The sequence below is a fragment of the Sciurus carolinensis genome, chromosome 3, assembly GCF_902686445.1.
Source record: "Sciurus carolinensis chromosome 3, mSciCar1.2, whole genome shotgun sequence".
NCBI classification, from domain to species: Eukaryota; Metazoa; Chordata; class Mammalia; order Rodentia; family Sciuridae; genus Sciurus; species Sciurus carolinensis.
The window spans coordinates 88184616-88205379 of record NC_062215.1 but is presented as its reverse complement, the minus strand read 5'-3'; the positions used below and the strand labels follow the sequence as shown (position 1 = coordinate 88205379).

The 20764-nt window shown below is 34.4% G+C and overlaps 1 protein-coding gene across 2 annotated transcripts in view; it reads left to right on the top strand.

Annotated features, from left to right (window-relative positions):
• Positions 1-20764, top strand: part of Dars1 (aspartyl-tRNA synthetase 1) — a 65502-nt gene that overhangs the window by 28090 nt on the left and 16648 nt on the right. For both annotated transcript variants that reach the window (XM_047546621.1, XM_047546620.1), the window contains exons 5-8: positions 7905-8007; positions 11248-11328; positions 12735-12794; positions 19664-19775. In XM_047546621.1, the coding sequence (XP_047402577.1) occupies positions 7905-8007; positions 11248-11328; positions 12735-12794; positions 19664-19775 (356 nt within the window). The remainder of the gene's footprint in view (positions 1-7904; positions 8008-11247; positions 11329-12734; positions 12795-19663; positions 19776-20764) is intronic.

Genomic DNA, 20764 nt, shown 5'->3' with positions numbered 1-20764 from the left:
AGCACTTGCCTCATGCATATGAGGCACTGGGTTCGATCCTCAGCATCACATAAAGATTTATAAATAAAATAAAAGTGTTGTGTCCATCTACAACTGGAAGTACTTTAAAAAAAAGAGAGAAAGAAAATTGCCTTTAAAAAAAAAAGAAACATTGGAGTTTAATACAGGGTAAACGCTTTCCCCCCAAGTTATCTCTCCTTGGAATGTTCAGGTCATCATCTGAAAAGTTGATTCACTTATTGTATTTAAGTGCCATAGGACTTTTCACTACATTATTTTAATCAATTCTCTGAAAAGATCAATTTTCTTGTGGCTAAATGCATATAAAGATGAAGCAACTGAATGGGTTACATAAGAATGTTGGCACATCTTATTCCTTAGAGATTTTAAGAACACATTCTTAATTGTATAGCTGAAGTCTGTAAATGAAATTTGTCTGGAAACAGGAAGATACAATACCTATCCAGACCTGTATTTCTGGATTCCCATCTTATGTTGACTTTAATAATCTGATTTAGTAGTTAATACTGGTGTTGAGGCAAAAAATGATCCCCCCTTTTTTCCTTTTCTTTCTGTTTTTTTTCCCTTTCTTTCTGTTTGTTTGGTTGTTTTTTTGGTACTGGGGATTGAACCCAGGGGTGCTCAACCACTGAGCCACGTCCCCAGCCCTTTTTTTAGTTTATCTAGAAACAGGGTCTCACTGAGTTGCTTAGGGCCTTGCTAAATTACTGAGGATGGCTTTGAATTTGTGATTCTCCTTCCTCAACCTCCTGAGCTTCTGGGATTACAGGTGTGTGCCACCACACCTGGCCTTTTTTTTCTCCCAACAACTTAGGCTAAGACAGTAGCATTTCAGGTTCAAAGCCAGCCTCAGCAACTTGGCGAGGCCCTGAGCAGCTTGGCAAGACCCTATCTCAAAATAAAAAAGGGCTGGGGATGTGGCTCAGTGGTTAAATGCCCCTGGGTTCAATCCCTGGTTTAAAAAAAAAAAAATCTTATTTTTCATTTAGTGCCATTTAAAAGTTCCAGAGTAAGCCAAGCATTATGATGTGTGCCTGTAATCCCAGTGACTCAGGAAACTGAGGCAGAAGAATCACAAGTTCAGCAATTTAGCCCTAAACAGCTTAGCAAGATCCTGGCTCAAAATGAAAAGGACTGGGGATATTTGGCCCGTGGTACCAAATATAAATAGATAAATAAGTAGGTAGGTAGGTAAATGTAAAAAAAAAAAAAAAAAAAAAAAAAAAAGGGCTAGGGATATAGCTCAGTGGTAGAGTGCCCCTATGTTCAATCCCCAATACCCGCCCTCCAAAATTATATATTGCTGTATATGCTTACAGCACTCTTCCCCAAACCTGGAGATGTTTTGATGTTTATTCAGTACCATTGTTTGTATGCATGTGTATTTTATTTTCTTCGTAGTAATCTTTGTGGTTAAGTGATTTATTGGTAGCTAGTGAGTCACACATATGTTTCTCATTCTCTAATGAGTCACCTAGCTACAAACTGGTTTAGTTTATTTTCTTTCCTTTCTAGCTCTTTCACTAAAAATAGGTATTTCACTAGCTGGTAGGTTAAAATTTTAGTTTGTACATTAACGATTAGATCTGAAAAACAGCAAATCACACTCAGAAGTCTCATTAATTTAGAAAACTTCCATTTAGTACCTGCTGTCTTCCAGGCATTATGCTGTGCTTAGGTGTAAGATACAGGCATCATATGAGAAACTTGATTTTGGAAGAAGGGAAAGGTAGATAAAAACTGTAATGCAGAGACATGTTGCAAGTTCTGCGGTAGGTACTCTCCAGAGTTGGGGCCCAAAGGAAGGTGGATATCCAGGTAGATAAGTTGATGATCATAGGGTAAACCATTAAACTATTGTGTATTGCAGTTCCTGGAACAAATGCATATAAATATACCTATTTGTTGGAATAGGGTATTTGCCTATTAGAGAATTGCTTGCAGCCCTGTTCAGTTCAGTATGGAGAACTTGGATAAAGATGTGCTTTTAAAAAATCTAAAATCTGATGTCAGTATTCTCAGATAGTTTATGGGATTGTTTCTCTAGGTTAAATATAACTTTAATAATTTCCTGTTTTTATGCCAAGATTCTGCTGAATTTCTACTGAGGCTGGCAACAATAGCAGGACATCAAAACACATTATTATTACTGAGTAAAGTAGCCCAATTCTTGAACATTTGGGAAACTATTAGCAGAGAGTCCATTACCCAGTATCTGTTACATAAACATGAAGAAATCTTGCAACTCATGAGCACCTGAGAATGTATTATTTCAAAGTAAACTAAAGATGAATTCTGAGATATTTAAATTTTAGGGTTAATTTGTGAGTCTGTAACAGAACATTCTAATACAGTAATTAGTAAATAACCTTATAAGTTCTGTGAAGTTAGGCTAATTAACTTCTTAGAGTCTCTGTTTTCTCATCTTTAAAATGGTGGTAATACCAGTCTTATAGGCACTGATAAGGTTTAAATGAGATGGTATATAACACAGAAACTAAAACACAAAAGGAAATTGCTAAGTAATAATGGAAATAATACTTTTGGGACATACATATTATGTATACATTATATTTTAGTTAGAAAAAAAAATGTTAGCTTTTTCAACATTAAAAAAGAAAAAAAAAAACCAGAAGGGCCAGAGATGGTGTTCCACACCTATAATCCCAGCACCTTGGGAGACTGAGGCAAGAGGATCACAAGTTATAGGCCTCAGCAATTTAGCAAGGCCCTAAGCAATTTAGTGAGACCTTGTCTCAAAATTTAGAAGTAAAAAGGACTGGGTTTATATTTATAGCTCAGTGGTATAGTGCCCATGGGCTCAATCCCTATACCAAACAAACAAACAAACAGGGCCAAGTGTGATGGTGCACACCTGTAATCCCAGCTAATCAGGAGTCAGAGGCAGTAGGATCACAAGCTGGAGGCCTGATTCAGCAATTTAGGGAAACCCTGTCTCAAAATAAAAATAAATAAGGTAGCTGGGGATGTAGCACTCCTAGGTTCAACCTTAAGTACTGCCAAAACAAAAACAGAAAATGAACAAAGCTACCATAAAAAGATGACACAAAATTTATAAAGCATTTCGTATTTTCTACAAATGAGGAAAATAATGTGGAGTAGTATAGATTAAATAAAAAAAGTAACTGTGGAGGAGGGAGCTGGATTAACATTTAATTCTGAATAATAAATAAGGATATTCTTTTATATTAAAACTTTTTCAAAAAAATAGCTTAAAATCATAAGAACAAACCTTGACTCTCCTAAGAGTTAATTTGTAGGAAAACACAGGGCCAGGCCCATCACTTGGATCACATCTGAAAAGGTCACCTATGTGACCTTTCATGTCACCTACGTCAAGTGAGGTTTCTGAAGGAAGATTGTGGGATTCCAATAATAAAAAGGAGCTAATGCTGATACCCTGTCTCTATGGTTCTCTGTCAATGTATTGTAACCTATTTCAGTTCACTTTGCCTCATTAACTGATTTGGAGGGACTCTCTTTCAATAAACTGACTCACAGAAAATAAAGAAGTAACATAAAGGATTTCTACAACTAGGCTGGTGACTGCATGCCTGTAATCCCAACTACTTGGGAGACTGAGGGAGGACTGCAGGTTTAAGGACAGCCGAGGCAATTTAGTCACATTCTTATGTGACTCAAAAAAAAATTTTTTTTTTTTTTTTTTTTTAAGGGTGTATAGCTCTGTGGTAGAGCAGGATACAATCCCCTAGTACCTGGGGGTTGGATCAATTTCTACAAAGAAACCATAGATTAAAGATAAAACTAAAAATGTAAACATAAACAAGAAAATGTTAATGCTGATACTCTCATACAGTGAGATCTTTGTATCAGCTGCATTGTGAAATTTTTAAAAAGAACAGTTTGATCTAATAAGATGTCAGTGTCCCTCAAAATTATAGAATATCAAGAAATAAAATTTTTTTTGGCAGCATGAAACAATAAGGCATTGCTCGTTAGTAAACTTTTTAGACTGTGAGTCTTCCTCTCACTTACTGTAATTTTAATATAATCTTTGAAGTGTGTTTTATACATTCTTTGTTTTTAATTTACAGAATGAAGAAGGCCATTATTATGAACATCTATTACTGGACTCAGTTATGTCACTGCCACTTTTCCTGTTTTAGGTTTGTTTGTGTGAATGAATACACATGTGATACAGACACATTTATACCAGCAGTCAGATGTTATTTAATCCAACAGTGGTGTCCACATTTAATAGTTCCACAAGAATTTTTTAGTTTCTTAACCCTGATAATCAAGATAGATAGAACTGCAGACAGTGAAAGCATCCCTCATTAGTGAGAACTTAAGTAATAAAGTGTATGTCATTTGTATTGGCAAAATACAGTCCTTTTCCTTCACATAACTGAGTACTACTATTTGTTTTTTCCTCAAGTTTCATGTTTTATAATTGTTAGCCAGACATTATATCATTTATTTTGTATTTAAGAAAAAACTTGATAGACAACTCAAAATACTTTTATGAAATACTTTACATAAAGGTCAGTGCTTTATACAATTGTATTCTATAGATAGTTTTAGTTAGAACAAAACTATTAAATTGGGCTGGGGATGTGGCTCAGTTGGTAGAGTGCCTGCCTCACAAGCACAGGCCCTGGGTTCAATCCCCAGCACCACAAAAAAAAAAAAAACAAAAAAAAACTATTAAATTGATGATTGGCAGTTCATAATGGATAGCTTAATATCAAGGCTATGCTAATTTATCTTATTTCTTGAGTGATTAGAGTATCAAAAAGGTTGTCGGAAAATAAAAGAAGCATGAAACAATTCAGTATTAGTATGTTTGGGGGGGGGCTAACAATAAAAATAGCTGACTTAGTTCTTGAAAAGACATACTTAATTTACTTCATCTATTTCTCCTGCAATAAAATAGTTCCCAGGAGTTCCCTGCTTTCCACCATGGATATTTTTCCCTGTCATGTCCTCTATAAAAACCCAAGGCTTCTAGATGCATGCTAGATACAACTCTTTTTCAAAACATGAACACAACAGCACATTAGTTTCAAAATGTAAAACTGAAAACTTTTTATAGTCTCTTTATGATAGCAATCAAACTATAACATGTAACCTAAATATTGTGTCATCTTTGCATAGTTAGTTATAATCATTTTAACCCATTTTGTCCCACCATCCCTGAGGTGGAACACCTACAAAAACTTACAGTATATAATATATAATACATACAGTATAATTATATGGTATGTAATACAAATTATGAAATGTAATTATATGGCAACAATAAGAATTAATTATAATTAATATCAATATAATATAAGCTCTAGGTTATGATTTCTAGCTTATTTTAACGTATGTGTGTCAGTTTCATCAAAATAGATAAAGAACTGAAAACTTGGGACCTAATGGGTTAAATAGACTGTTTCTATAATCAAAGTGAAATTTATCGTTCTACTGACAGAAACATACTCAAGTATTCCTATCCTTGGTTTGTTTCTAATGTGAGTATATATACATGTACATTACATACACATAATACTCTCATATAGCTTTATGTTAGCTCTAGCTAGCAAAATTTAGTCTCATCCTTTTCCATAAATCTGGTTTTGTTTTAATGTTATTTTTCTTCTGAATTCACTCATTTATATAAATAGAGATAGAGGTATAGATTTAGATGTGTAGAGATATTAGAATTAAATCATCCAAGCTTTAAAAAAATACAAGGAGTCATCTGCATTTTCAAAGGAGAAAGAAGAGAAAATTTGTTTTCATTCATTGAATGTCTAACCAGACCTAGGCAGAATGTCTTTGATCACATTTTAACTTCTTTCTGGAAGGAAGCTAGCATGAAACTCAGTCCTTAAAGGTAGATATATTAGGCTGGGGTTATAACTCAGTTGGTAGAGTGCTTGCCTCACAAGCCCAACACCCTGGGTTCAATCCCCAGCACCGCAAAAAAAAAAAAAAAAAAAAAAGGGAGAGAGAGAGAGATATTTAGATATATTTAGCTTGAGTCAATTTGAAGAAAACTGTCAGGTAATGGAAAGTGTAAGGAACCATCAAAGGCCTTCTACAAAGTCAAAAGGGATAAAGTAAGAGAATCAAGAGGGTTGGGACATAATGAAAAGGTAGCCAGGTGGAGCTGTAGTTGGGGTGAGACAGGGCAGGTGACTCCATAAAGCAGAACTACACTAACCAATGAGGAAGAGAAAACTTTCTTCATGGAGACATGTGAAACAAACAACAGAATTCTCACGAGGCGTGAATCATATACTCAGACATCAAAAATCAGCTGGTAGGTGGCAGTCACATTAAGACACATTCAGTGACACTAGATTGCTAGTATTGGAAAAACTTAAAAAGTAAACTGAAACCTCTTGGTCTTTTCAAGTCTTAAAAGTACTTAATCTTAGTTCACCACTTACTCTGCCATAATAAATTGAGCTTCTTCAATACTCAAGATTTTAGTTAGATATTATATTAATACTCTAGAACAGGAGAAAATGCAAGAGATATATTTGCTGTTTTAAACTCTCTCTCTCTCTTTTTTTTTTTTTTTTTTTTTTTTTTTTTGTTTTTTTGGTACCAGGGATTAATCTCAGGGGCACTTAATCACTGAGCCACATTCCCAGCCCCTTTTTCTTATTTTTTATTTTTGAGACAAGGTGGTCTCATTAAGTTGCTCAGGCTGGTTTTGAACTTGTGATTCTCCTGCCTTGTCCTCCTGAGCTGCTGGGATTACAGGTGTATGCCACCACACCTGGCTTTTTTTTTTTTTTTTTTTTTTTTTTTTTCTTTTCTTTTCTTTTCCTATTTTTTTTTTTTTTTAAGAGATAGTTGAGAACAGGCATAGAATCCTAGGCCATATAGCAAAGTGGAATGAAAGCTTTTCTTTCTTCTTACTCTTAATCTGTTATCCTTATTTTGATCCCTTCCCTAAGCAAATGTTCATGAACTGGATTGTGGTGGTGGTGGTGTTTGGAATATAAACACTGTTGGGTTTCTGAAATGTCTGAAAGCACCACAACTATTGAAGACACTTTCTGTCAGAACAAGACAATTATTGTAGCACATTCTGTCAGTACAAGAATATACACAAAAGTAAAACTAGTACATTTTGTATGGGAATCACTGTTTCTTCCTTGGTTATGTACTAGAGATTTTAAAAATATATCAAGTGTTTTAGTAATTTCATAAATGTTTTATTTCAGAATGAGTGTCTCATGTTCAAGATTCAAGTTTCTTAAAGAATAAACTACCTAGGAGATTTGCATTTATTTTATGTTCATCATGTATTAAGCTTCTTTCATAAAAGCATTCATTTGAGTAGGAATATACAATCCAGTAGGCTGTCTGTCATAAATTCAGTGGCAAAGTTTACTCATAAACTATAGGCAATGAAGATTTAATTGCAAAACAGCACCCTAATGTCCTCTTAATCTTTTCAGTTGACCTTCTTCTATTATGTAATTCCATTACATACCAGTAATTGCATTTATTGAAGCCAGTGTTTCTCATTATAGGAAACGCTGATCATACTGAATCTCAAGTATTGGGAGCAAAATGTTCTTTAATAAATAATTGAAAATTTTTTGCTACTTTTCACAATTTACTTGGCCCTTTTGCCTTTTTTGTCCAGAGTATCTTATAAATGGTAACTTATGGCATCTAAAAAATCATCTCTTAAAGAATGTTGCAAAGTATGCAACATAATAGCTTATTTTAAATAGCTTATTTTCTATTTTAGGTTAAATAGACTGGTTTTTTTATCTCAAGTGGCTACTGTATTGAGTTTAACATGTTCGGCTTTATTGCTTAAACACCAAATGAGTCCTGACACCTCTAATGAGTTGATTAAAGTTGTAAATTTTATCTCTTGACAGCATCAACAAGGAAAGCATCGTAGATATAGAAGGCGTTGTGAGAAAAGTGAATCAGAAAGTTGGAAGCTGTACACAGCAGGATGTTGAATTACATGTTCAAAAGGTAACCCTTTTTCAAAATATGAAATTGTGAGAGCTTGGGCAGCTTAGTGGTAAAGCACTTGCCTAGCATGTGGGACATATGCTGAGACCACCCTGGGTTTGATCCCCCAGCACCTAATTAAACAAATACACAGACATGCCCAAATGTAATATATAAAAATATTTATGTGTGTAAGTGGTGTCTAGAAATAAATTGAAGTAGTTATTACAACTTTTCATGCCACATCTATGTTTTTAATAATTCAAGTTCATGTACGATATTGAAATTCATAATAATTTGCTTTTGTTATATAACAAATTACCTCATTTTTTTTTTAATTGCCTCAGTATTTAGTGACTTAGAACAACAAACATTTGCTCATGATTCTGTGAGCAAAGTAGGATGGGCCTATCTGGAATGGGTCACCTGCTCCATGTGGCATTGACTATTTCACTGAGCATCTCTCCTTGTGGTCTCTCCTAATCCAGGATGGTTCCCAGAGGCAAGTGAAGAAAACCTCGTGCACAAGCACTTTTTAAGCTTCTGCTTATGTCATGTTTATTAAATATCCCTTTTTCAAAGTTAGGAAGCAAAACTCAACTCTAAGGTGTAGTGAAATAGATTCCAGTTGTTGGTGAGAGGAGAGGCAAGAACATACATACAGGAATAGGAGGAATTATTGTAGTCATTTTTGTAGTTTACTGTAGTCACATAAGGAAAAGTATAAAACACATTTCAAAACTTTATTTACAATTGTGAACAGTCTTATTATGAATTTTCTTCTGATGCTTTTAAAGTTTAATTATGCTAATTTTTAATCATTTTAATTATCATATATCTAATATTTTCCCAACATAGAAAAGTCAAAAGAAATAATCCCATATTGGTCTCACATTCAAATAGTAACCTTTTTTAAAACAAGACTTTATCCTTCATCTCTTTTCTTCTTAGGCATAAAAACTAAGCAGCTCATTTTCATTGACTTAAAATACCATAAGTACCAGCTACTTAGGAGAATAAGGCAGGAAGATCACAATTTTGAGGCCAGCCTGGGCAACCTAGCAAGAAGACCCTGTCTCAGAAATTTTTAAAGGGGGTTGAGGGTATGTAGCTCAGTGGCGGAGCACTTGCCTAACATGTGCAAGGCCCTAGGTTCAGCACCCAGTACCACCCAAAAAAAAAAAAAAAGTAAGTTCACACATATTTAGTACTATTGAAATATCTTTACCACTTTGAACCTATAGCTCTGAGATTGAGGCCTAGATTGTGTCTACAATATGCATCATTAAATTTCTCTTAAGAAGTAGTCTTCAAAATAAGATGGCTTCTTTTCACCCTTACCTTGTCTGTATTTGTGTATACGCATGTGTGCATGAGCATATATAAGAAAATGAAGCAAACTGATTCAGAAAGATCAACCCATACCTACTCAGTAATCTGAGAGTAAGATTATATTTGTATATATTTTTTATTTTTTGGTAACAGGGATTGCACTCGGGCACTCATCCACTGAGTCACATCTCCAGCCCTATTTTGTATTTTATTTAGAGACGGGGTCTCACTGAGTTGCTTAGGTCCTCACTAAGCTGCTGAGACTGGCTTTGAACTTGAAATCCTCCTGTCTTAGCCTCCTGAGCTTCTGGGATTATAGGCATGCACCACTACCTCTGGCAAGGAGTAAGATTATACTTAACAGGAGTTGATTATCATGAAATTCTTTGAGACATAGAAAATCTTGTATTTTAACTGACCTAACTTGACAGAATTCTTTGATGTGTCTCATTTTGAATCAATTCTATCAGGCAGTCTGTAACCTAATAAAGAAGTTCATTTATGCTGACTTATAAGAAAGATAGGCCCTGTCTTCCAACTAAATCTTTTTCAGTTCTTTAATAAAGAAATTTTTAGTAACTAGAGCAAACAAATATACTTTTAAGAAATTCTTACTTAACTAGGCATGTAGCTCATTGGTAGAGCTCTTGCCATTCATGGGGTCCTGGGTCTATCTCCAGCACCAGGATTATAAAAGAAAATATTCTTAAAATGTGGCATGCAATACAATCTTAATAAGTGTTAATAATAAATATAAAACCTAAGGAACTTAGACAAGTTTCGCCTTAATAAAAGTAATTATAAAGTATTTCACAAAACAAAGTTTTATAGACTAAATAGAATTTTATCATAAGCAATGACTTTTCCTTATCATGAATTTATTTATTCAGCCAGCATTTACAGATTATATATACTTTGTGCCAAGTATTATGTGAAGGTGTGGAGATCAAAATCCTCAAAAACCTAATGAAGATGATGATGGCTTTCTAGTAATTATAAAAGTAAAAGAAGGAACTCTTCAGTTCTCTTACTTTGTATTGGAAATCAATTTTTTTTTAATCAAAGGGAACCCTACAAATGGGGTATATGAAATGGTTACAAATAACTATTTTACTATGAGGAAGAATGAAGTGTACTTTTGACACTTTTTCTTGAAGTGTCTGAGCTAAATGCTAAATGTGATCTGCTAACTGTAAGAATATAATTCCCTTTCCTGAATTAACTAAATAAAGGCTATTTCCCTTTTGTGCTTTAGCAAGTTTTCCAGCCATAGTTGGAATATAATATAGTAGCTTTTTAAGAGTAGTCAGAAAACCCTAGTGCAGTCTTTATGACCTAATTGCTTCTTACCACTAAAATGTGAAATTAGTGAATATTGAGAAATTTTAACAGTGTAAAGGAACATTCTCTATGGCAACTTCCAACCAGAAGAGCTGTAGGAAATTACATGTTAATATTTGATAAGAGGAGGCAATGAAGAGATCCTTGGAAAAAAAAGAAAAGGAAGGAGAGGTGTAGCAGAGCTGGACTGAATCTGATCCTAGTGATAGCAATGACCAAATGCTGTTAACAGTAATAGCTATTCAATTGAAGCTCTGAGTTTGATTTCCCTAACAACAGCTTTTGTATGACATATCCAGGCCTTAGTTATTTTTTACATTGGTCTTCACCCTAGGGATAATAAAATATTTCTATATACCTTAACTTATTTGATTATTCTAACAACTCATTGAAGTAGGCAAAAATATCTGCATTTTGTAGGTGAAAAATAAATTTATATCTTTTTTTAATTTTAGCAAGTATTTTCAGTTAAGGATGTATGCAAGTATTGCTTCATGTTTAAGTCAAATATAGATTTTTTTCCCTTGTAAGCAAAAGATACCAGGTTTTGTGTGCTTGCTGCTATTTTTGGCAATTTCTCACTTTCAGATTTATGTGGTCAGTTTGGCTGAACCCCGCCTGCCCCTGCAGCTGGATGATGCCATTCGGCCTGAGGTGGAAGGAGAAGAGGTAAATTTTGTATTTATGATATATTTCCTCTGTATATTTAGTTTATAAAACATTGAAAACCTGATGTCCTACTTTTATATTGAGTACCTATAAATTGATTTGAGCTCACTTTTCATTTAAATTTACAAGGGCTGGAAATGTGCTTACTTAGTATGCACAAGCCCCAGTACCACAAAAATAGGTATTTAAATAAATTTTATAGTTCTGACTTTTTTGATCTCAAGATCCCTTTTACACCTTTTTTTTTTTTTGTCTTTGAGAGGCCAGGGTTTAAACCCAAGCCTTATACATGCTAGGGCTAGCCCTTTGAAGGACTGGGTATACAACAGTGATAGAGTACTTGCCTAGCATGCACAAGACCCTGGCATTCTGGTCTAATCCCCAGTACCACCAAAAAAAAAAAAATTTGAAGATTCCCACCCACCCCCAAACTTTTATTTTGTTGTTTTATCTATCAATATTACAGTATTAGAATATAAAACAAATTCTAAAGTATTAATTATTTAAAACAATACAAATTATTTTAAGTTTGCATGTTTCATATGAATAATAAAATAAGCAGTAAATAACATTTTATATTTTCTAAAACAAAAAATAATTTAGGGACTGGGGTTGTGTTCAGAGGTAGAGCGCTTGCCTAGCATGCGTGAGGTACTGGGTTTGATTCTCAGCACCATATATAAATAAATGAATAAAAAATAAGGATCTATCAACATCTAAAAACTGCTTTTAAAAATAATAATTTAGTGTTGTGGCATTGTAAAAATTGTTTTTTAAAAGTGACATTGTGTTAAACATATCTATAAGTCTTTGTGATGTCTGTCTTAATATATAGCTAGATTCTCATATTGCTTCTGAACTTACTCTGTTATACCTTTGTATAATTTTTGGAAAACTCCTTGAGTGAGAGTGAAAAAGTAGTATTATGCAAAAATGGGTATGACTTCATGAACTCCCTGAATGAATCTCAAGAACCTTTTGTGATTCCCAGACCATACTTTTGAAGACTACTATTTTTGAGTCAGCTTTTATCTGTTCCATCACTGTAGGGCTAACAGCTTAAATCCAGGAATCAATAAAGGTACAAGTGGTTAATTCTTCTTATGTTCTAATAGTGAGTCAGAGTTTGGTGGGGTAGAAGAGGGAAAGAAAGCCTCAGCATCTGTTGATGCTCATTTCTCTTCTTTCTCTTTAACACTAACTTCTCTCTGACCCTGCCTTTTTTCTACCATGATTTTAGGGCCCTGATTTTGTGCATATTATTAACACTCACATTTATGTTCTCACTTAAAAGTGAGCAGCTTCTAAATGTTTTTTTGTATTATTCAAAATTTACAGTCTTTGTTGTTGTTGTTGTTGTTGTTGTAAGTTTTTTTATCTTGTTTGATTTTATTTTTGTTTTTTAGGAAGGAAGAGCTACTGTTAACCAAGATACAAGATTAGACAACAGAGTCATCGATCTCAGGGTATGCCTCATTTATTTATTAAGTGATGTGACTATGTCAAAATTGAGATGGGCAGAGATACCATAACCACTTTATCAGGCTAATTGGCATTTTTTTCCTATCTATAATAATTCAAGAAACAATTACCTTTCAAATCGACCCTTCCCCTTAACAGAACTGCTGACAATGAGAACAGTGAAGTGCTAGTTCATAAGATGTTGACTCACTTTATTTTAAAATGACAGTAATCATAAAGCCAATAAATAGTGTCAGTTCCAGGTGATAATAGTTTTGGCAAGTTTAGTCAATGTAACCATTAATATCATTAGAAAATCATGAAAGAGATTATATGCACATTTTAGAACAAACAAATGCAGATGAGTTAATTAATGCCTTAATCCTGTGAATTTGATCTGAACACAGTTAATAATATAGAAGTATTTGGCCCTAGTGGTTTATACAGCAGTTTCATGGGTCTTTTGTTTCCCTTTTGGTTTTATTGCAAGTGAAAGATTTCAGTGGTTTCATCATTGTAGTAAAACCAGTGTCATCTCTTTCCTAATGTTTGACCACATCTTCCTCCTTAAGTACTCTACCTAATGTCAAATTCTTTGTCACCTTAAGAGTTACTTCCAGGGCTGGGGAGATAGCTCAGTTGGTAGAGTGCTTGCCTTGTAAGCACAAGGCCCTAGATTCGATCCCCAGCACCCAAAAAAAAAAAAAAAAAAGAGTTACTTCCAAATCTTCTGCAATCATTCCTATTTAATTTGCCCTCATAATACACTCAGTGTTCTTGCTTATTATTTGCTTTTTGTCTACTTTACCTTCTCCATTTTGATTTATGTAGAAAAAGCCAGAAGTAATCAAAAGTCCTCCTTTCTTTTATTTATTTATTTTTTAGGGGCACTCTACCACTGAGCTACATCCTCAGGTTTGTTTTTTTGTTTTGTTTTTGTTTTGTATTTTTGAGACAGAGTCTCACTAAGTCCCTGAGGTGGCCTCCAACTTGGAATCCTCCTGCCCCAGCCTTCCAAGTCACTAGGACATGCACAACCCCACCCAACCCACCCCTTGCTCAAAAAACCTCTTGATGCTGCCTAGTAACCTCAGGTTTTTCATATATTTTGAAAGACAGAAGACAGACATACTGTATTTGACCCAAAGAGTTTGTTATTATTTGTTTGTTTGTTTTTTATTTAAATTCATTGCCACCATTGAAGCATGGGAGTTTTGCCAGATTCAATAGCACATGCACCTGTAGTACCCTCACTTGTGAGGGCAGAGGCAGGAGACTCACTTGAGCACAGAAGTGTGGGATTAGCCTGGGCAGCATAATGAGACCCATCTCAAAAAAGAAAGAGTCAGGCATGGCAGTACACACCTATAATCCCAACAACTTTGGAGACTGAGCAGGAAGATCACAAATTGGAAGCCAATCTTGGCAACCTAGCTAGACCCAATCAATATCCCATCTCAAAATAAAAATTAAAAGGACTGGGGACACAACTCAGTGATAAATGCCCCTGGGTTCTATCCCTAGTACCAAAAGAAAAGAAAGAATAAAGGAGATAGTAATTTCGTATTAAAATCTGGGTGGCTTTTCTTGAAAAGTTGCAGGAGAATCTGGCAATACTGGGTCCACATGAGCTTGCATACTAGATGGGGCATGCTTTGTCCTGCACCAGCAAGTGTCATTCTCCTATTTAATTCATGTTATTTGGTCCTCATAAGCATTCACATTTATTTTTGAATTTTTTTTTTTAGTTGTAGAGGGACAAAATACCTTTTTTTATTTATTTGTTTTTATGTGGTAATAAGGATGAAACCCAGAAACACTCTACTACTGAGCCACAACTCCAGCCCCAGCATTCACATTTTTAACCTCTACTTTGACTACATTTAGGGAGATGTGCATTAATAACTTCAAATCTTTAAGCACCTTAGTTACAAAAGTAGCTGTTTTATTCTTAGCTTAGCAAAGTCAAAGGTCAGGACTGGGGTTATAGCTCAGTGATAGAGTGTTTGCCTAGCATGAGTGAGACACTTTGTTTGATCCTCAACACAACATAGAAGTAAATAAATTAATTAAAGGTATTGTGTCTGTCTACAACTACCAAAAAAAAAAAAAAAGTCAAGAGTTGGAGAAGCTGCAAGTAAAAGGCAAAACTACCATTCTCCTATAATATGAAACATTCCAAGATATATCTTCATATTCATTCTAGTGTAGCCTGACTTTTCTCTCAGATAATGAATTGTTTTCTCTAGGAACTTTATGGGCAGATGGTCTGAATAAAAATATTTGTCTCCTGGCCCTGTACTTCTAAGTTATCTGTAGTCTATCTTCTAAATCATGCCTACTTAATAACTACTATTATCTAACACCTAACCTAATGCCAACACAGAGTACACATATAATAAATATTTGTTTAATCACTGATGAGTTCTATTTTCCCACAATTGTTAAAGTATATATTTGACCCAAAACAGTTTTTTAGATTTAAACATTATGGAAACCACCATCATAAGTATCGTTATGACCTAAAGCCTTTTTTTAAGTACTCATATAAATATAATAATAGAAAATGAAGTCTCAATTGATCATTGCTAATTTAAAAAATGAAGTGCCCCAAGATACAAAACTTTTTGGACCACCACCTGACACTACAAGTGGAAAATTCTACATGAGCCAGTTAGAGTGGCACACAGCTATAATCCCAGCAACTCAGGAGGCCAAAGCAGAAGGAACACAAATTTGAGGCCAGCCTCAGCAACTTAGCAAGACCTATCTCAATTAAAAAATAAAAATAAAAAGGGCTAGGGGTGTAGCTCAGTGGTAGAATCCTGGTACCCCCACCCAAAAAACTTCCACATGTAAAATAGAGAGCTAAGGATATAATTTAATTTAATATAATAATGGTGGAGGACGTGGGTATCATGTGTGAGACCTTGGGTTTAATCCCCAGTGCCACCAAAAAAATAAATAAATAAAATAAAGTATATGGTTGAGTGCCCCTGAGTTCAATCCTCGGTACCAAAAAAAAAAAAAAAAAAAGTTTCATGTTTAGATTTGGGTGCCACTCCCAAGGTATCTCATTAACGTTTATGTAGATATTCCAAATTTTGAAAAAAAAATCTAATATACTTTTGGTTCCAAGCATTTCAAATAAGGGATACTGAACCTGTATATGAAGTATTTATGTATACCTCGCCAATTGAAATAAGGTTCAATTATACCTTCAAATTAAAATTAACATTATGCTTTACATTAACTTTATGTGCTGTAATATTTAGGTGCATTTTATTTGAAATAGATCTATACAAATACTTTATTAAGCATACATTTCTTTTGTTATACACTCTGTAATCTTACTGAAGATTATTGTTACCCTAAACCATAAAATTTTTATACAGATGGAAAAAGCAATTATAGTAATCAATACGTAATAAGTAAACAGTTCAGTATTTTAAAAATATATTTATATTTTTGTGCTCTTTAGATATATTCTACCCAGAACTACCTGATTTGGCCAAAAGGGGGGAGATTTCCTTTACTTTTCTTTTCTGTGGACCTTTATTTAGTTAATTAATTTATATGTGGTGCTGAGACTTGAACCCAGTGCCTCACACATACTAGGCAGGTGCTCTATCACTGAGTCACAACCCCAGCCCATCCTTTACTGTTTCTTAGATTTTAACTTCTCTGAGTTGTCTTCTAATGATACTGCTTATTGATGGAGGAACAAATGTTGAAAGATAAACTTGCTGTAGATAAAAAAGTTTATTAGACATGGATTTAATTCACTGAGCACTATTTCTCTAGCAAATTTACTGTGCAGTTTGGACTTGTGGACAGTATTTGCCTCTGGACAAATTCCCTTAGAGTGATATTCAAACCTCCTAATACTAAATTTTATCTTTGTAGTTTTGGTTTGGGGATGTGTGTTTGGTTTGGTTTTGGGTTTTTGTTTTCTTTTGGTACTAGGAATTGAACCCAGGGGTGCTATGCCACGGAACTACATCCACAGCCCTTTTTATTCTTCATTTTGAGACAGGGTCTTACCAAGTTGCCCACGCTGATCTCAAACTTGTGATCCCCCTGCCTCAGTCTCCTGAGTAGCTGGAATTACAGATGTATACAACGTACCCAGCTTTTGGTAGTAATTCCTGTTAATATGATAAGTAATCAAAATAGTTGAGGATTTATTTGGAATATTTTATTTTCTTGTTTGTTATTTGTTTTTAAAGAACAACTTATATTTAATAATTCTCTTGCCAGGCGTGGTGGTGCACACCTGTAATCCCAGCAGCTCTGGAGGCTGAGGCAGGAAGATCAGAAGTTCAAAAGCCAGCCTCAGCAAAAGCAAAGTGCTAAGCAACTCAGTGAGACCTTGCCTCTAAATATAATACAAAATAGGGCTGGGGGTGTGGCTCAAAGGTTGAGTGCCCCTGAGTTCAGTTCCTGGTACCCAAAAAATAATGATAGTAATTCTCTTCATTTAATCTTTTCCCCATCCTTATTCTCATTTAAAATAGTAAATATTCTCCAACATGTAAAGGCTAGATAGAAATTAGGACACGTAGACAAATTAAAATCATGCACAGTGACCTATAATCCAAGCAACTTGGGAGGCTGAGGCAGGAGGATCACAAGTTCAAGGACAGCCTAGTCAACTTAGCAAGACCCTGTTTCAAAATAAAAAATAAAAAGGACTGGGGATGTGACTCAGTGGTAGAACACTCCTGAGTTCAGTCTCACTCCTGGGTTCAATCTGCAATACCAAAAAGAAAGAAACAAATTAGTACATATTGGAATTATTATCTAAATAACTGTTCATGTCTTATCAGTAGTTACCCATCTTTCTAATGGTTAGCAAGTGTCTTAAAGAATCTAATGAGGAAAAATGCTTTTTAAAAAATATGACATTGATCCAGCTTCCTCATAAATATTCCCATTAACATACTTATTTATATAATCAGGAAGGAAAGAATGGGAGCACAGTATGGTTTTTAAAAAACATAATTAGTGCTGGGTGTGGTGAAGCACACCTGTAATCCTAAATCTGAAATCAGTCTCAGCAATTTAGTAAGGTCCTAAGCAACTCAGTAAGGACCTGTCTCACAATAAAAAATAAAAAGGGGTGCGGGTGTGGTTCAGTGGTAAAGACCCCTAGGTTCAATCCCCAGTACCAAAAAAATATTTTTAAATAAATAACATAATTAGTGAAATTTCTATTAATACTACATTAACTGTGACAACCAGTTCAGACATTTAATTTCCATTTGATAAGAGAATGAGTGAGTGAATTTAGTGGGGCTAATTAAAAGAGGCAAGTGGCAATAAAATATATTCATTGACCCTCTTATAAAATATATTGCACTGAACTGGGAACATTGGTGCACACCTGTAATCTCAGCTACTCGGCTTAAGGCAGGAGGATCACAAGTGTGAGACCTGACTCTGCAATTTAGTAAGACCTTATTTCAAAATAAATTTAAAAGGCTGGGGATGTAGCTCAGTGGTGAAGTGCCCCTAGGCTCAATCCCCAGTAGTGCAAAAAAAAAAAGAATGTGTATCAGTATCTGTATGTGTATCAGTAATAGTGTAACACTTTTCATTTTAAATAGGTTGCTAGCTTTTTGAAATCAAAGAATTTGTAATTTGTTGTGATTAAATGAACCAAACATTTCCCTAAACCACATAATGTAAAAGAAAAAGCCACAAGTCTTTCTCTAGCTTAAATGTAAACGTCTTGAAAATGAGTAAACACTCTAAAAATTATATGGGGTCTTTTAAATGTTTTCAGTTCTTTTGTGGAAAATTATTGATTTTTACTTTGACTTTGAATTATAAAATAGTTACTTAAGTATGCCTGGTTACATGAATTTATTTACCCCACCTCCAGAAAGTCAAGGTTATTAAGTAACGGTTTTTGTAGTGAAAGAAATATAGATTAGCCATCTCATCATTAACTGTTTTCAAAGGTGCTACTGTTTACATTCAGAACGAATGCTCTATGCACTGATTCAAGCGTGAACCCTTAGACATAGGGTAAATAATTAAAATTCCTGAATACCACCAACTCAGCTCTTCACAGTCATCAATGGTTTAAGGTCAGGTATGTTACTAAATGTCTAGTTAGTCATAGGATAACTTTTTCTTCCCCCTAATATATTAGGAAGGACCTACAGATAAGAAACCTCTTCTTTTGACCAAATGGTCAAAAATTAGTCTAGACCAGAGACAGTTACCTCTAGAGCTTTCTAGCAACTATGAGACTTGGTTGAGACTGAAAGTAAAATTAGGGGACCAAAGAACCTGAGAAAGAAAGGAGGGAAAGGTAGAGAAAATAGAAAAGGTGACTGGTGGACCGTGTTTTATGTGCCATTTGAGGATTCATTGTCTTAGGGTGTTACCCCTTTTATTTTTTCTTAATTTCTTATTTAATTGGAACAAATACGTGATTGTCTGAAATTCAAGTATTATTGATAATAATTAAAAGTATATGGTGGCTTTATTTTATTATTCAGTGCAAAAATCTTCCCTTAGAGGACTTTTATGCTGCACAAACAATGGTAATCTCACGTAATGGGTTGCATTTAAAAAAACAGAATTTTTTAGTATGATGTTTAATTAATTGTTAAGAATATTTTTCTTTTATGGAATTCTTACAGATTAAAACATCTGGTTGTTTATCATTTCTATGTTCATATATAGTCATTACATTCCATCTTCCTTATCACCTTCTGCACTGTATTTGTGTGCTTTTGTCTTCTCCCTTATTAGACTTAAAAATTCTGAGAGCAAGAGTAGTTTTATGTTTAGGTTTCCAGCAGTGCTGAGCACACATGGTGAATGAAATTGATTTAATTAGATTTTTATTGTCTTATAGACATCAACTAGTCAGGCAGTCTTCCGTCTCCAGTCTGGCATTTGCCATCTCTTCCGAGAAACTTTAATTAACAAAGGTTTTGTGGAAATCCAGACTCCTAAAATTATTTCAGGTAAGCTTCAAAATAGTACCCTTAATTTTTAAAAATTAATTTTCTTTCCCTAAAGTTGCTTATATTAATTCTTTAATACTGGAGAATCCCAACTGCACATAAGGTTTATTATCAGAACCCATGCTATATATCATCTGTCATTTTTTTCTTCACCATTATCAGTAATATTACATCCCCTTATTCCACCAGTCATTTTTGTGATAATGATTTTAAAATGAGACAGTAACACACAAAGCACAATTCCTTTTTCTTTATTAAGTTAGACCAGGAACTATTTTAATTGTTTAAGTTTCTTTGAAATTGGTATTATAATTTTGTTTTGTACAAACTGCATTGTAAAATCTCTGAATTCCTATTAATGGGGAAAGATCAAATTAATCCTTTTTTTTCTGGGTACTGGGGAGTGAACTCAGGGCACTTAACTACTGAGCCACATCCTCAACCCCTTTTTGTATTGATTTAGAGACAGGGTCTCACTAAGTTGCTTAGGACCTTGCTAAGTTGCTGAGGCTGGCTTGAACTTGCAATCCTCCTGCCTCAGCCTCCCAAGCTGCTGGGATTACAGGAGTGCGCCACCTCGTCTGGCTAATTCTTATTCTTGTATGGGAAACTTGTCTTAATCATTTTGTCCTTTTGAGAGTTGCTAAAAAGAAAATGTTGTGAATGGCATTTAGATAAAATAAAAAATTAAATTTTTGTTGTTGTTGTTGTTGGTTTGTTTGTTGTTGGTAGGTGTGTACTGGGAATTGAACCAAGGGGCACTTACCATTGAGCTACATCCCCAATCATTTTATATTATTTTATTTTATATTTGAAACAGGGTCCTCACTTAGTTTCTGAGGCTAGCCTCAAACTTAATCTTCTTGCCTCAGTCTCCTAACTTGCTGGGATTACAGGTGTATGTCACTATGCCCAGCCTTGGATTCTTGATAATTAGAAAAAGGTTATCTTTTTTCCTTTCTTGATTTATTTTTGTTTTACAACTCCAA